General features: G+C 42.1%; 1 protein-coding gene across 1 annotated transcript in view; it reads left to right on the top strand.

Annotated features, from left to right (window-relative positions):
* CWC27 (CWC27 spliceosome associated cyclophilin) overlaps positions 1 to 18424 on the top strand; it is a 252501-nt gene that overhangs the window by 166542 nt on the left and 67535 nt on the right. The window contains exon 12 of the mRNA XM_073584247.1: positions 17827 to 17936. Within this exon, the coding sequence (XP_073440348.1) occupies positions 17827 to 17936 (110 nt within the window). The remainder of the gene's footprint in view (positions 1 to 17826; positions 17937 to 18424) is intronic.

Here is an 18424-nt window from a genome sequence, read left to right as displayed (position 1 = left end):
TAAAGATCTTAAAATGTGTGTCTTGAATTGAGCAGAATAGCCAGAGATCGTCGTTTTTGGATATGACATAGTGACTTAATTCTACATGAATGCACCTATATTTTAGTTATTATAAATGTTTTATTGCTTCTTTCAAATCTTTCAATCTTCCATTTAATCTAATACATTTATTGTGAGTGTTCCTTGCCCACATGACATTCCCTGTAGCCTTGTATCCTCATCCGCCCTTTCGCACGTACTGTACCTATCCTAAATCATGTACTTTTCAACAATAGATTGATTTCCAGTCCAGTGATTGATATGGACAGGCAGACAAAACATAACTGATATCTGTACAAACATTTGGAAACTTAATTGACCTCAAATATCTCAAAGCGGAATGCAAACCCGGAAACGTATGTCTGTACGTCTCACACGCATCTCACCACTCTCTATAGAATATATCTATACGGTCATCAGTTCCCTCTCGTGAATACTGTAGAATCTGTTTGCTTAATTCTTAGTGCAGCTCTCAACTTGCTGAGATCTCTATCTACAAATTGTCTTCACATTCAGTATCAAATATCTTGCACATCACTAAGCAGTTTCGCAGGCTGCATCAGCTGCCCTGCTTAGGAAATGCCACAGATGGCTTGGCACTAGGATATGTAGGACCCTGGCCTAGCAGCCACGTCAGTTGTCAAACGTCCTCCTACCAGCCATCAACCTTGGCTCCTCCTCTGATTAGTAGACCTGGCACAACATGATCACTCTGGCGTAATTCACGCATGACCATGCACCAGGCCTCCTACTCAATCAGTAGAGGCGCCATGGATTCCACCAGGCAGGAGAAGGTTCACAGTTGTCTGGTCCTGCGTCCACAGACTTCCAACACGGCTGCTGGACCAGGGTCTTTGAATCTTTTTACTTAACACCGCCTGGCACTCAAAACTTATCATTATTACCAGTCTTATTATTAATTGTATGGTTTTCTGTTGAGTCTGATTCGGTCTGTTAATAAATTGTGTGCAGCTGGTATTTGGTCATGGTATATTGGTATTATCCATTATGTTTCTTTGTGAAAATTGTGTAACCAGAGATAAAATATAGTACATTGTGTACTCACTCATCTTACTGATCACCAGTTTTTACTTTTCCATTGCCACCCAGGTCCTTACTAGAATATGAGAACCATAAATGGAATTGTCCTTCTCTGAAGTGTTTCCCAAAACGGACCAGAAGTCTGAAAAATAATGGTGACCTTCCTTTACTGACCTCCCGCTGCTCCGCTTCAATTGCTTCCCAGGTCTCCATGCTGCTTCTGACTAGATGTACATGTTACCGCTACAGTCAATCTCAGGCCCTAGTGGTGACACAGTGGATGCCATTGTGATTGGCTGCAGTCGGAAACGTGGAATCCAACATGGGAACTGGGCAATAATGGGAGAGGAACAGCGATGGATCAGTGAAGTGAGTATACTGTATTTGTTTACTCCCAGGATAGTATAGAGATAAAGTATATATCTCGTATAGTATATCATAGTATGCCTCAATGGTCTAATTGGAAGGTGTAAGGGAAAAGAATAGCATGGTGTAATGATTCGGATGACCTGCGGTTTTCGGCAGCCTACAGACCAGATAATTGAGATATCATAGACTAAAGAAAATACTCCTTACTGGCAATATGGAGTGCTTGTAATCCACCACAGTAAGTCAAAAAACTATCATACAAAAGCCTAGCAGCCAGGTAGAACATTAGAAATAATAAAAACCTTTTATTGTCCAGCATTAAGGTGCATTTACATTGCAAGACAATTGGGAAGGAGTGTTCATAGGGACGCTCTTTGCTCGATAATTGTGCAATGTAGACAGGCTGCCAATCAGTCAACGAACAATGAAAACGCTCACTTGCAGGTGAAATGATCTTTTGGCTTGCTTAACAGATCATCATTCTCGGCAGCACATCGTCCAGTCTAGGTCTGTGCTGCCGAGAGCTATGTTATCTTATGTGCAGTGAACGATCTATTACTGATCATTCTGTGCACATATTAAATGCGTTCTAAACTGACTGTGAAATGACCACCGATCGCCAAATATGTACTGATCGTCAGTCGTTGACGCACTATTAGTTTCACATACTGTTTGTTTGAGACTGGCTTTGATCCCTTTCAGTCCAGCACATTCATATGCAGGCTCTTAAACCTTATGAATCGATTTTACCAATGCATCCTACTATCTAGGGAATCATTAATACTCGAATTTGGCAAGAAAATTATTAGCCGTAAATTGTATTTGTGAAGCAATTTTATTTTCTAAACGTGCAGAGAAATTAGTCAATCATATTACACATCATTTATCAATGCTGTCCAACGAACAGTGTACTTGTTGCTCAAAACAGCCTGTCTGATCAGTTTTAGATCCACAAAATAATTTGATCCCAGACCGGACCCCAAAAAGAACAGGCAAAGGTTAAGATCTCCATACACGTAAGACAAAAATAAGCCTGGCAGATGAATTGTCAAACACATCTTAGACCGTGTTACAATTTTTCAGCCGTTGATACAGCCAAGTGTTTGATTGTCTGAAAAAAATCCAAACTGCCCAGTCTTTTGAATAATACTGAATGATCGTTGTTTGGCCATCTGTCTTAATTAATTTGTTGAGGCAGCTAGCGACTGTTCGCTATGGTCGAACTTGACCATTCCAACCAACTTTTCGATGATGTGAGGTCTTTAGACCAGTACAGCAGAGGGCACATAATCTAAACGCCTAGTTGGTTATTGACTATCCTATGTGTCTTCTGAAAAAAAACTAGTGATCGGTGTGGGCACAGCATTGAGACCGTCTCTGATAGGACATTGCCAGCATACAGTATTCTGCAATATGTCATAATTAGAAAGCGGTTGATCCCATCTTCTGAAGTCATCTCGTGCTTTAGTGACATATCCTGCCAGCTGCATTGTCACGCCGCTAGCCAGATCTGCTCACGCTCCCGGTGCCGCTTTATATAGCAGTCTTGCCTCTATTTCATGTGATGCACAAAGGGCTTGAGATAGGTGGTCAGATGTTCTGACTCTTTGGTGCTCTGAATGCTTCTTCAGTAAACCACAGAGACCACAGGTTCCGTTTAACAAACATTAAATATCCAATTCACAAAGCTGATTTAATCGGTTTGGAGGGGGGAACCACCATATGCCTTCTCTGGAGATGCTGTGCTTTATTTTGTTCCTTTGTCTTCAAAAGGAAAGGCCCTAGGGTAAATCACCCGCAAGGTTCATGTCTTCCATTCTGTTCCATGATCACCTGAATGTCTTGAAGAAAATATCAAATTACCATAACCTTACACATTTTTATATCTTCTATCCTCCACTTCTGCGTGATTACGTAAACCCGGCCTCATAATTAAAATGCAACGTTTGATTTCCTGTAACTCACTGTAAAATAGTATTTCTGTGACCCAGGTGCAATTTTATCATATTTTTATGGTAAAAAAAGAAAAGGTTACATGAAAACATTCGCATTAGAGAACATTAAAATGGTCCGAAATATGTAGGAGTGGCATGATCTTACGGCAGATGGTGGGCAACTGTGTCATTGTGTAGTCCCAACCAAGACCATGGCTCCGTCCAACATTTCTTGTTTCATTTCAAAGATAAGTATGTTACAAGTAGTAAAACATGGCCTTCATTACATGGATTAACCACTGAATGCTCAATATTTACGTCAGCGCAGCACAAATCTCCGCACTCCTTGTTCCTGTGACAGCCTTTGAACAATAATACGTTGTCCTTTAATTATTCTGTAATTGGATGTTGTATCAGTATGAATAATGTGCAGGACAGAAATGGTAATCCTGATAGCATGTTTTGTAACACACTACAATTTCAGACTCCAGCCTGTATTTAATCCCTTGGCTACAATAAAATTCTCTTTTGAAGTTTCATAATGGGAAAAATATGCTGCATTTCTTGTAATTATACTTTTCTGACCCATGTCCCCACTATTGTAATCACATCAACTATTTTGTGGACCATCGCAAGACCGCAAAGGATGGTATCAAGGCCCCTTTCTCTTCCGCTGTTAGGTTTAAAGTGGTCATCATAGAGTATCTCCAGCATCAATCTCTAGAAGAACTGAATACCCCCCCCCATCAGAAATCCAGGGGATTGGGCAGTTTTCATGGCCACCACTGCATTTGTTGTGTTTTCCCAAAATTGACATTATTATTATTATTTATTTATATAGCGCCATTAATTCCATGGTGCTGTACATGGGAAGGGGGGTTACATACAAAGTTATAGATATCGTTTACAGTAAACAAACTTACAATGACGGACTGGTACAGAGGGGATAGGACCCTGTCTTTGCGGACTTACATTCTACGGGATAATGGGGAAGAGACAGAAGGTCGGGGGTGCAGCAGCTCTGGTGGTGATGAGGCGGCAGCTCAGGTGGTGGTAAGGTGGCAGAATGGTCATTGCAGGCTGTAAGATTTCCTGAAAAGATGGGTTTTCAGGTTCCGATTGAAGGATCCGAGGGTGGTGGATAATCGGACGTGTTGAGGCATGGCATTCCAGAGGATAGGGGATATTCAGGAGAAATCTTGGAGGCGGTTGGGTGAGGAACGAATAAGTGTGGAGGAGAGTAGGAGGTCTTGGGAGGATCGAAGATTACGTGAGGGAAGATATTGGGAGATTAGTTCAGAGATCTAGGAAGGGGAAAGGTTGTGAATGGCTTTGTAGGTCAGTGTTAGTAGTTTGAATTGGATTTGTTGGGGAATTGGAAGCCAATGGAGGGATTTGCAGAGGGGAGAGACGGGAGTAGCGAGGAGAGAGGTGGATTAGTCGGGCAGCAGAATTGAGGACAGACTGGAGTGGTGCAAGAGAGTTAGCAGGGAGGCCACAGAGGAGAGTTGCAGTAGTCAAGGCAGGAGATGATGAGGGCATGTACAAGAGTTTTAGTAGACTGAGGAAGGGACGGATTCTGGAAATACTTTTGAGTTGGAGGCGACAGGAGGTGGCAAGAGTTTGGACGTGTGGTTTGAAGGACAGGGCAGAGTCGAGAGTTACTCCGAGGCAGCGGATTTCAGGTGCGGGAGAGAGCGTGATGCCGTTTACCATAATAGATAGATCGGGTAGGGAAGATACATGAGATGGAGGAAAGATAATAAGTTCAGTTTTGTCTACGTTGAGTTTTAGGAAGCGAGAGGTGAAAAAGGAGTATATGGCTGATAGACACTCTGGGATTCTGGACAGCAGAGAGGTGACATCTGGGCCAGAGAGGTAGATCTGAGTGTCATCTGCATACAGGTGGTACTGGAAGCCATGGGACTTTGAGTTGTCCTAGGCCAAGAGTATAGATGGAAAAAAGTAGGGGCCCCAAGACAGAGCCTTTGAGGACTACAACAGAGAGGGGGCGGGATGAGGAGGTAGTGTGGGAGTGGGAAACGCTGAATGGGTGGTCAGAAAGGTATGAGGAAATCCAGGACAGGGCAAGGTCTTTTATGCCAAGGGAAGAATCTGTAGTAGTAGGCAGTGGTCAACTGTGTCAAAAGGCAGAGGACAGGTCAAGAAGGAGGAGGATGGAGAACTGTCTGTTAGCTTTGGCTATGAGTAAGTCATTAGTAATTTTGGTCAGGGCAGTTTCAGTGGAGTGGTGGGGGCGGAAGCCAGATTGCAGGATGTCAAGGAGGGAGTTAGATGAGCGGTGGGAGGAAAGTTGAGCATTGACATGCTGTTCAAGGAGTTTGGAAGCAAACGGGAGCAGTGATATGGGGCGATAGCTGGGCATAGCAGTTGGGTCAACATTTGATTTTTTGAGGATGGGTGTTATGATGGCATGTTTGAAGGCAGAGGGTAAGGTACCAGAAGTTAGGGATAGGTTGAAGAGATGGGTTAGGGCTGGAATGATCATGTTAGTGAGGTTGGGGAGCAGGTGGGAAGGGATGGGGTCAAGTGCACAGGTGGTGAGACGTGATTTGGAAAGGAGATGAGTAAGCTCTCCTTCAGTAATGTTGGAGAGGGAGGTTATTAAGGAAGGGCAGAGGTCTGGTAAGTGGAGCGGTTGGGGTGGTGGAACTGTAAAGGTTTGCCTTGTTTGGTCGATCTTGTTTTGAAGTAGGTGGCAAAGTCCTCAGCAGAGATGAGGGGAGTTGGAGGTGGCAGTGGTGAGTGGAGGAGAGAGTTAAATGTGCTGAACAGTTGTTCTTCAATTATCCACAGGGTACATACGTATTGCCCCGGCACGTCATCTCACCATCTCGTGTGGAGACAGCATGGTCATCCCATTCCAACCAAGGGCCAACCCTGTTTGGTGAAATTGGAGACAAATTGGCATAGAACATTGCAGTTATAAATTTGCTTTAATAGTGGGCCTGAGTAGTCGGATATTGATGACGTGTTCTGGCAATATTTAATCAGTGTCTCCCAAGACAACCCGCCATGTGCACCTTTCAGTTTAATGCTGTTGATTGTACCACCCAGGGGGTGATACAGTCAGCATCACAAATAGTAAGAAAGTTCACAGTTCAAAGCTGAAGACAAATTGGATGAATATTTTATCTAGTACAGGCGATCTGCTGAGCAGATGTTTACCATGATGAATACAGATTGCAGGTTTCCAGGTAACTGAGACGTCTGGATTCTCCGACATCTGTCATGTGTTAAAGACATGCATGCTTATTATGCCGAACACAGATTGCAATCATTCACATAGGTCGCTGTTCCCCGTGGGGTAGACAATCAAATTTCTTATCTCAGAGACACAGACGCACACACCAGCAAATTTCATGGGAAGCCAGTTGACCTAAGAACATGTTTTTAAAGGGTACCTGTCACCCCGTAGGACATATATGACCTATTAATATGGGCATACAGGTGGTGGAAATGTTACACTAGTCCTACCTGTCTGCCTCATATTAGCGGTCTTGTTGAGAAATGTTATTTTATGTCTTCATGCTAATGATTTTTTCCAGGCTCCGGGATGTGCGGTGCCTGGAAGAAATCCCTGCCTCCTGTCTTCATTATCATACCACAACCCCCCCCATCCCATGCTGTAATGATGGCCCCAAAATCCGGCGCCCTGCAATCTCGTGATTATACCGTTCCTAGTCCACATACTATGGGCATTGGCTTCAGCGTTCTTCTGCGTAGGTGTCAACGAGTCACTGCTACTTCTGTTGTAGTGACCTCCGGCATTCGTGGCAGCGATAAGGTGCTCTCCTGCCATGCTTATATGGGTGACCGGGCATCAAAAACTGTATGGTGCCTGACTATTCAGGGGGAAGGAATTGAGGAGATCACCTTATCGCTGCCTGCTGAAGCTAATGCCCATAGAAGGGTGTAATAAGTACTGTATAATCACGCTACTGCAGGGCACAAGCATAGGATTCCGGGGCCACTATTACATGTCACATGGCACTGTTTGAGGAGACCAAACAACTATTTTTAAAGGGTTTATCCGGCAAGGTCCAGAGCCACTTTCACAGCAGAAGTGAGTAGAGCTGACACCATTGCGACCCAATACCTGCTGAGGAGCGTGCACAATCAGCAGGTATAGTGCATGTGTCCTATACTATCCAACAAAATACTTGCTCAATATCGCCGATTGTGCAGCTGTGAGCGATTAGTACCGCTCATTTTTGTGACGGCTGTAGACACTTCTGGAAATTGAAATATATTAACCCTTAGTGGTCATAAGATCTGTGATGTGCAATGATAAATACAGAACTAATAAATGTTAACCCCTTAGTGACAGAGCCAATTTGGTACTTATTGACCAAGCCAATTTTTACAATTCTGACCACTGTCACTTTATGAGGCTATAACTATGGAACGCTTCAACGTATCCCACTGATTCTGAGATTTTTTATTCGTGACATATTGTACTTCATGTTAGTGGTAAAATTTCTTCGATATAACTTGCGCTTATTTTTTATTTTTTTTTTTAAACAGAAATTTGGCAAAAAAATTTTTCAGTTTTAATTTTTGCGCCCTTAAATCAAAGCGTGGTGTCACACAAAATACTTAATAAATATCATTTCCCACATGTCTACTTTACATCAGCACAATTTTTTAGAAACATAATTTTTTATTTTTGTTAGTACGTTATAAGGGTTAAAAGTTGACCAGTGACTTCTCATTTTTCCACAAAATTTACAAAACCATTTTTTTAGGGACCCACATCACATTTGTAGTGAGTTTGGGGGCTCAATATAACGGAAAATACCCAAAAGTGACACCATTGACACAGCCGGAGGGACCAAGGGACACCGCAGGTTCCGGGGGGGCTCGGGGGACCTCCATTTCTCTCTCCTCTTATGTGCTAGATCATAGCAGAGGAAAGAGAAATAAACCAGGAAATCAGAATATTTTTTTTGGGTGGAGGGGGTCGCCGTTATTCCGTGCATAACGGTGATTGCAACACTGGGTTGGTAAAAAACGACCCAAATCGTTCTCTGAGGTCTCAGCTACCCCCAGTAGCCAAGACCCTGGAGATTTTCTGACACTGGGGTCGCTATAACCTTATTTGTCAGCGCCGTTAAAAAGCGGCGCTGAGGAATAAGTACCTTTTTAACTGCCGCCATTAAAAGGTGGATTGGCGGTCGTTAAGGGGTTATTCTTCCCCTGTGGTGTGAAATTTATTTATTTTTTTCTCCGTTATGTACCGCCACCATATTCCACAGTGCGTTGCAAATATTTTCACCCTACAGTGACACTATTAATCATTTAAATAATCTTTTACAGAAGAGGGAAAAGGGCAGAGCAAAGTACTGCAGTGCGCAGGCGCCGGGAAAGGTCATTGAGGTCCTGTGCCTGCGCACTGCAGGACATTGCTCTGCCCTCAACGGGGCAGATAAGTATGCCTGCACAGGAGCGCGATGCCGGGTAGCCATAAACCAAGCAGGAGGGTGGCAATCATAAGAAGATGGGAGTCACCTTACCCGAACCTGCAAAACCTATCAGAACGGACCGCCCCCAGGTGAGTATAATCTAACTCGTTTTTCTTATCTTTCAGGTTACATCGGGGGCTTATCTACAGCAGTCCCAAAAGGCAGTGTGCCGCAGCTCATATGCGAAAAATGAGGTGACAGATTCCCTTTAAAGATTTGAATGCTCAGATAACTTTGACCAAGGTTTCAGACCTTAATTAGCCTGATAGAGTTATGGCTTGTTTACTATCATTGTTAGGAAAGGCCAGGACGTTCAAATTTCACAGCTTTATAAAAACCCAGGCTTTTACATGGCAATGTAGTGGTTGAGACCCTGATTCCAGTAATTTATCACTTGCTAGTCTGCTTGCTGCTATTTTGATACAATCAGTTTTCTGTGCTGCTGAGCTCTGTATAACACCACTGATTGACAGCTGCTAATCAGTGATGGAAGTGGGGTTATACAGATCAGATTGACTAGGAGCCATGAGACACCTTGTCTTGTAGTGATAATCTCCTGCTAATAAAACACTGATTGTATTGAAACTTGAAACAGCTGGTTCTCAGCCTCTCCATCATGCTATTCCAGATTCCATAGCAAAAATCTGCTGACTTTACTTGAGTCTCTCGCATGAAAAGCTGGCACTGCCGCCGGTACTCGGACCGGAGCGTGCGGCTACATTTATTTCTATGCAGCTTCACGCTCCGGTCCGAGTGCCGGCGACAGTGCCAGCTTTTCATGCGAGAGTCTCTCACAAGTGAGTATGAGCCCTTAAAGTTACTTAGGTATTTGAAGGATAACTCTTACAACTCTATACTAACATAAAAATAAAAGGTTATGGCTGTGGGATGCGTTTTATACAAAACATTTCCTTTTATAGAAGCATCAGACCCTGTTAGTCTGGTCAGATACAACTCAGTTAGGATTTCATTTTCCACCACTTACCTGCTGATTTACAATTGGCAGTGTCTTAAAGGGAATCTGTCAACAGGCTTTTCACTATTTAATCTGAGGACAGCATGACATAGGGGTTAAAAACACAGAATTCTGGGATGTGTCGCATGTCCAGCTGTGTGCTGTTTACTTAGACTGACTGTTTAATCACCTGTGGATTATCATTGTCCAGTCTACAGAAGATGTAGTAGCATGTGTATTTTAGTCTGACTCCGCCCCTCCTGTGATAAGCAGCTCACTGTCAATAGACAATGTACACAGAGAGCCTGGTGTGGGCGGGGGCAGCTTTCTGAGCTCTGCTGTGTGCTAAATCTAAAAGCTTTTACTGTGTCAGAACGGCTGCACCCAGTAGTCTAAGTCATACATCTCTGGATTCAGGGATTCTTTGCCTGCACCATGCTGCTATCAGATAAGTTAGCAAAAGCCTGCTGACAGGTTCCCTTGGACTGTAGTCATTCATAGCTGATAGAATCCTGTATCAGACGTATCTCGTAATGAGAAGACTCGTACTTCCAGAACCTAAGCACGGAACTGGAACTTTTTTTTGTTTGTTTCTTTCAGCAAAACACAAGAAGTTCAAAAATGAGAATCGGCCATAAGCTTGAAATCTCGATTTTATAAATAGGCTGTAGTATATCACCCAGCATTAGTGGCTGCCCCATGATTAGCCTGTCCAGCATCATGTAGAGCTCTTTAGTACTGTTGCGTTGAGCCAATGGTATAACATGGCCTTGTTTGGTTATGTGGAAATCTACAATCCTGCTTGATATTTTTAAACATCTGGCAAGCAGACTTTTTTTTTGAAGGGATACTTTGATAATTTGTTTCTAGTTTTGCACATTTCACTTTGTTTTCACTTGTTAAGAAGAGTGACAACAAGAAGCCCTTCATCACACTGTCCAGTTCACAAATCGGCACGCCATGATGAAAAAATAAAATTATTGTGCAAGAAAACATACCGGACATCTCACCATCCTACCAAAAACATACAGAAAGAACTGCTCAGTAAAGCCAAGAAGAAGAATAATCCATTTGATCCTGATCTTTTTGGGGTCTTGTGGGCATGATAGATCAGCCTTTTATTTTTTTTGGGGGGGTGGAGGCGTGGGGTTAATTGATGGGTCATTGCTAAATTTGTGGACAAATGTTTCTGCAGACTCCAAAATCTAAATCTCAAGCAGATACTGAAATAACCTTACATATCAAAAGGTATTTAAGCCAAAAATCCTGAAAATATTTTTCATGTACTTATTATTTATGATACGCATTAATGTTGTAGGGAAAAAGTCAGGTCTTGTTATTTCTAAAATTATACTCCCCTATAGAGGTCAAAAATACCCATTTTTTCCTCTTAATTTATTCCAGCTTCTCCCAAGAGTATTCCATTTTTTTTTTAAAATCCGACTTATGGTTCCAGAGATGTAGGCTATTTAATCTATAATAATAAATGCCCTAAGCAGCTTCCGGTTGTAACAACTTCCGTCCTGTTGTAACCGGTGACGTCACCGCACACCTCTTTCCATGTTAACCCTCAACACACACACTCCTCTCACCTTTCACCATCTCCACTCACGTCCACTCACTCTTTCACTCCACATACGACCCTTTCTCTCATTCCGTCTCTCATACTCACGCCGTCATCGCCGCTGATCCATGATCCCCGCCATCCTGGATCCAGACGTCCTCCACGCTGGCGACATGTTCTTGCGGCGACGCCATTTTGGATCGGCGAAATCCCGCGATACTCAAGATGGCGTCGCCGCAAGAACATGTCGCCGGCGAGGACGACGTCGGGATCCAAAATGGCGTCGGCGAAAACTCGCGAGATTTCACCGACGCCATTTTGGATCCCGACGTCGTCCATGCCGGCGACATGTTCTTCCAGCGACGCCATCTTGAATATCGCGGGATTTCATGATACTCAAGATGGCGTCGCGATCCAGGATGGCACCGGCGGAAGAAGATGTCGGGGATCGTGGAGCAGCGGCGATGACGGCGTGAGTATGAGAGACGGAGTGAGAGAAGGGGTCGTATGTGGAGTGAAAGTGAGTGGAGATGGTGAAAGGTGAGAGGAGTGTGTGTGTTGAGGGTTAACATGGCAAGAGGTGTGATGCTATCGCATCCTCCCGATGCGATAGCATCGGCCATAATCTAGTTTAATGATAATTTTTCTGGTCCTAGGGGGCGTGGCTCACGGGATAATAAAGCAGAGTAGCCTAAAGACACGCCCCCAAGGAACCCTGTGAGAACTGCTGCCTTTGTAAAGGCCATACAAATTATCACTAAATAAAAAAGCTCATGTCTGGAACCACATAGCGGATTTAAAAAGAAAAAATAAATGGAATACTTGAAGCATCGGAAACAAAATGATTGCAAATAGCGGCCACTTCTGACCTGATGACCAGTCCCCTCTTCATTGTATTCATTATTTCTTTTACTTTCTCATATAAAGCTGATTCATTAGTTTCTTTACGTTTTGATTTCTGCTCTCAGCTATAAATTCTTAATACTATTACAATGAACAAATATATTACGGTAATCATATGAAACATGATGTCTCCGAAAATACTGATGATAAAGCACAGATCTGGTGCCTACTTTGGACTCAGCAGGTTGTACAACAAATAGCCTGCTTCTTATCCCTCCTCTAATCACATGATACACAATTTTGGCTTCATCCCATTCAGCCAGCCTCTCTGTTACCATTAACCCCTTCTTGACATGGCTACTTTCCATTTATTTATTTTTTTCCTCCTTCTTTCCAAGCTGGCAATACAATTCTCCTCATCAGTGCGATTGCGGCAGTACCAAATTCATCCAGGTTTTTTTATTATTACTTTAATGGAGGAAAAAAAAACGGAACGTTTGTTTAAAAAGAAAAAATATATATATATATATTTTTTTATATTGTGATGCCATTTTCCAAGACATGTAATGTTTTCATTTTTCGATCAATGGATCTGAATGAATACTTATTTTTTACAAGGTGTGACAACTTTTTTTTTTTTTATTGTTACTGTTTTGGTATAGTCTGTGACACTTTGTTACCGCGTTTTTCTCGCCACCGTGACACCGCAAGAAAAACGTTTTTGTTGTTTTGATTTTTTTTCTATTTGCGCTATTTACTGAACGGATTAATTTTGATCGATCAAACTTTTATGGATGTGATACTATAAATGTGTATTTTTTATTATCTTTAATTTTTAATGGGGGGAAAAGGAGTGATTCAAACTTTTTTTTTATTTTTGTCCAAAATTTGTTTTGGACTTTCTATTTATTAGTCCCCTTACGGGACTTGAACTTGTGTTCGTCCAATTGCTTGTACTATATACAGCGGGCCCACTCCATAAACCCACTACTGATTTGTGCCATACATTTATGGCAGATGCCAGTAAGGTGTTAAAGGGATTTTCCACTTTTTCAAAAACTGTTTCCCTCATGCTTTTATTCTCAATAACAAGAATAAAAATGTAATGCACAGACATACTGTAGTAAGTGAATTAATAGTAACACTTTAAAAAAACAGGGTACTTGGGTAGCTTTTTGTTTTTAATTTTTTAACAGAAAAGTGTAAGTCATCCCACCGCAACCCACCTGAATGGTCTCTGACTCTGGTTACTCACCACGCTATGTGCAAGCAGGCCTCAAAGTAGAAGGGAGCAGAGGAGGACCAGTGCCTGATGTATCGGGACCTGCTTGTGGAAAGCTGAAAGTACAACCATGCACAGCACAGGGGAGGGGGCGTCACACCCCCAAATGTACTGAGTACTTGGTGTTGTATTCGGAAAGTTATAAACTCCAAAAGTCCTCGCCTATTCCACTTTAACGCTGGCTCTCTGCCGCTGTTCCGGTCTCTATGCTTTGGCTGCAGTGGTGATATCGTGACTATGGCGCACATCACCAAGTCATCACTGAGCCCGGCGGCTCGCACTGTCCTCACCAACAGTGCCGCTGAGATCAGTGATTGGCTGTAGTCATGACGTCGTGAATATGGCGCACATCACCAAGTCATCACTGAGCCCAGCAGCTTGTGCTGTCCTCATGTCCTCACCAACGGGTGCCACTGAGATGAGTGATTGGCTGTAGTCGTGACGTCGTGAATATGGCGCAATTCACCAAGTCATCACTGAGCCCAGCAGCTCATGCTGTCCTCACCAACAGTGCCTCTGAGATCAGTGATTGGCTGCAGTGGTGACGTTGTGAATATGGCGCAATTCACCAAGTCATCACTGAGCCCAGCAGCTCGTGCTGTCCTCACCAACAGTGCCTCTGAGATCAGTGATTGGCTGCAGTGGTGACGTGAATATGGCGCAATTCACCAAGTCATCACTGAGCCCAGCAGCTTGTGCTGTCCTCACCAACAGTGCCACTGAGATCAGTGATTGGCTGCAGTGGTGACGTCGTGAATATGGCACAATTCACCAAGTCATCACTGTGCCCGGCAGCTCATGCTGTCCTCACCAACCGTGCCGCTGAGATCAGTGATTGACTGCATTGGTGATGTATGCCATAGTCAGGATGTCACCCCTGCAGCCAATACAGAGGCCGGAGCAGCGGCGGAGAGCGGGCGCTAGACCTGGGGAAAGGAAGTGCCTACTCTGTAATGCTACATGTGCATTTGGAGGACAGTTTTGTTATGCTGGAATACTCTTTTAACTTCACCACTTTTCCTAGCATGCTGCGTTTTTTTTTTTTTTCATCATACAGAGTTGGTTCGGGGGAAAAAATGTTTTGTCGGATTGCACTGGGACCTAATATGTGGCCATGTGCATGAGCCCTCAGGCAGATTTGCATTTTTCTTGACCTTTTATTATTCAGGGATATATAATCCGCATCAGTGGCATTGTGATTACCTTTCAGAATTCCCAAAAGATTATACGATGCTTTTTAGAGTTTCCTTTTAAAACTGATGTTGCCATGGTCGGATACAGAATTGGGAGCCGCAGTCCTGAGAGGCAGCAGCATAAACCAGTGAGCCGCAGGATTGCCCATAAAACTGCCAATTCTCTGCATCTGTCCAATATATAAAAACGGAATGATTGAGCGTGGCAGATTCTGTATCTATATGTGTATGTTATCAATCATATTATTATGAGGTGCTTTAACGTCTAAAGGAAATCCCCTTTGGAAGTATGAGTTGGCATTTATAGCTTCAGATGAATGCCAGTTTATTGCTTGAGTTTTATTTCTTTACGTATTGGCAGAATGCTTACTTGTGTTGGCACCGTGCCTCAATAACTTTGGCATGGCGCATGCTAATCATTTAAGCCGAGTCCTTCCTGCTTCTGTTTTTTCAGCTTCTGCTTCGATATGGCTCCAGTATTAGGTGCCATACCAATGTATAGAACACTCTGCCTTGTCTGCTCAGAATATACTGCGCGATAATGTTTTCCATAACTGTTACTATTTTTAATTTCCAAGAAATTGTTTAATTTGAATTTAGTTTATGTTTAAATTACTAAAGTCTGTAACGACTTCCTAACAGCAAGAAGAAATGGCAGACATGCTTCCGATTGTTCTGCATCTCTCTGTAGTGTCCGACAGCGTCGACTCCCAACTCCTCCTCGGTATACTGCCATACATCGTCCTTTAGGATGGTTTTCTGTACCATCTCTGCACTGATGACACCCGATTATATACTTATCTTCACATCATGCCCACATTACAACGGAACACCAGGGATCAACTGCCATTTCTGACATCATGTTCTCTCTACGTAAAACTGAATATTTCCCGATCTGAACTTCTTGAGCTTTTTCCCTACACTAACCAACCCAATGGCGGACACAGACACAAGAGACCCCTGTGCAAGAACAATATATGGGCCCTTTGCAGCCCAGTAGCTCATCATAATGCACAATTCCACCTGCTTTGGAGTTGGAAATGGGCCCCCTTACCTCTTGGGCCCTTATGCGTCTGGACCAATGATATGTACACCCTGAACTTACCTGATATTTCCAAAAATCCAAAAGCAGCACACCCCCGTCTTGGAGTTTTATTTGATCTTTCCTTGACTCATCTGTAAACCATCCCCGCTCCAGTCTATCCTGAATGCAGCAGCCAGGCTCTTTTTTTTTTTTTTTTTTTTTTGGGACAGCAGCTGCAACGATGCCTGCACCCTGTGCCAGTCATTGCACTGGTTGCCCATCCGTTATATAATACAACATATCATTCTTGCCCACAAAGCTGTTCACAGTGCTGCACCATTTTACATCTCTCTGTCTACTACCCTACTGTTATTCTAGTTATCTAAGAATAACATTTTCCATAACCTGAACCTCCCCGTCCCGTTTCCCAAAACTTTTCTTATGCTGCACCAGTTCCGTGGAATGCTCTACCCCAGGCAATCTCATTAATTTCAGGTGTTCACAGTTTAGTTTGCCCTAAAAACACCTCTCATTAGAGAGCCCTATTACTTCACCTAGTTAATCTAACTTTTTTGTCTATGTTCTCCTTTCCTACATTTTGCCTCAGAATCTGGTCCCTGCTATCAGCATCTTCACATACTGCATGCACTCAGTAGCTCTTTGTACCTGGATATACCAAGATACTGGCTGTTGACTGGTTCATAACAGCTTTCAATGTATAACCTTATTTATTATAAAAGATGGCAGGACCGTACAATACGAGGAATTGTTATCCTTTTGTGTCACCCCTACTTATTGATTGTGAGGACCCCAACTCTGTGCTGTTACTGTTACTCTGTAATGTCTGATATTGTTTGTACCCTTTAATTTGTAAAGTGTTGCTGAATATGTTGGCGTTTATACACAGTGGGTACGGAAAGTATTCAGACCCCTTAAAATTTTTCACTCTGTTTCATTCCAGCCATTTGGTAAATTCAAAAAAGTTCATTTTTTTCTCATTAATGTACACTCTACACCCCATCTTCAGTGGAAAAAAACAGAAATGAAGAAATTTTTGCAAATTTATTAAAAAAAACCTGAAATATCACAGAGTGTACATTAAAGAGAAAAAAATGAACTTTTTTGAAATTACCAAATGGCAGCAATGAAACAAAGAGTGAAAAATTTAAAGGGGTCTGAATACTTATTTACATATTTATTCTATTATAATACTATTTAGTTGTGGGATATTTCCTAATTAGCATGACTTTTCTAAATCCACTTATTAAAGTGGATCACCCCTACTCTGGAACTCTCTACCACAACATATCAGACTCTCACCTACCATCGAAACCTTCAAAAAGAGCCTGAAGACCCACCTCTTCCGACAAGCCTATAACCTGCAGTAACCACCGATCGACCAAACCGCTGCATGACCAGCTCTACCCTCGCCTACTGTATTATCACCCATCCCTTGTAGATTGTGAGCCCTCGCGGGCAGGGTCCTCTCTCCTCCTGTACCAGTTATGACTTGTATTGTTTAAGATTATTGTACTTGTTTTTATGTATACCCCTCCTCACATGTAAAGCGCCATGGAATAAATGGCGCTATAACAATAAATAATAATAATAATAATAATAAATAGTGTGTATTAAGTCCTGAATCTCTTTTATACATGAAATGGGTAGTCCCACAACTATTACATTTTTTGCATAACAAAACACAAAATTAATAATTTTTTTTCTATTAAAATCTTTAAAAAAAAATGCTAATGTGTAAATTTCTGTTGGTTTGGTTTTTTTTGTGCACCCTGGTGTTCTTTGATTATGTCCCAGAACTTCCATTGATCAGTGTCGGTAGTGACACATGACCAACACCTGAGTCCATCTTGGATCATCGGTCTGGACATTACAGAAATTCGGCAGGCCAGGCATTAATAATCAGCGCGCACTGGACATATTATATAGATGTTTTGATCAAAATATCACTAGAGGCGCCATAAAAATATATGTAATATATGGAACACTTTTAAAACTTATTCTAATTCACAAAATAGTAAACAAAATTTAATCTTAGAGATTTGATTTTTTTTTTTTTGTTTTGTTTTTTTCTTTAGCTGAACAAATAATAGCCAATAGTGCCTTGGAAGAATACATGAAGGAGAAAGAGAAGTATAAAGACTGCAGGAAGAAAAATACAAAGAAAGGATCTTCCAGGGAAGAACAGGTAACTTACCAAGACATAAAAAAGGGTGGGGGAGGAGAAAAAGAACCGACTAAAATCATCCCAATATATTGATAACAGTATAATCTTTATTAAATGTACATATTAGTGGCTGGTAACATCTGGGTAAAATTAATAAAAACATAGACAAGGACGCTCACTGGAGTATAGAATAAAACAAGGTAGCCAATAAATGGTAGTAATATATATACACATTATTTCCATATAAACCTAATATTATATGTACTGAATAAAGTGCAGTGCGCAGAAAAATTATGCTAGGTTATAATACTGCCATATAAAACAATTGTAAAGTAATGTACCATGTAACTATATAATCAATTATGCATACTATAGTGCTGCCAATATAGGTTAGAATGTAAGTAATGCTGCAAAGTGCAAGATTAACTAAATATAGCCATATTGAAAACTTGATGGTGTGAATCGCTCCTCAGAATAAGGGCACTGAGAAAAGTAAATTAAATATACTA

The sequence above is a fragment of the Dendrobates tinctorius genome, unplaced genomic scaffold (assembly GCF_039654945.1).
Source record: "Dendrobates tinctorius isolate UK_male_01 unplaced genomic scaffold, ASM3965494v1 ptg000083l, whole genome shotgun sequence".
NCBI lineage: Eukaryota > Metazoa > Chordata > Amphibia > Anura > Dendrobatidae > Dendrobates > Dendrobates tinctorius.
This window is presented reverse-complemented; position numbering and strand designations above follow the sequence as displayed.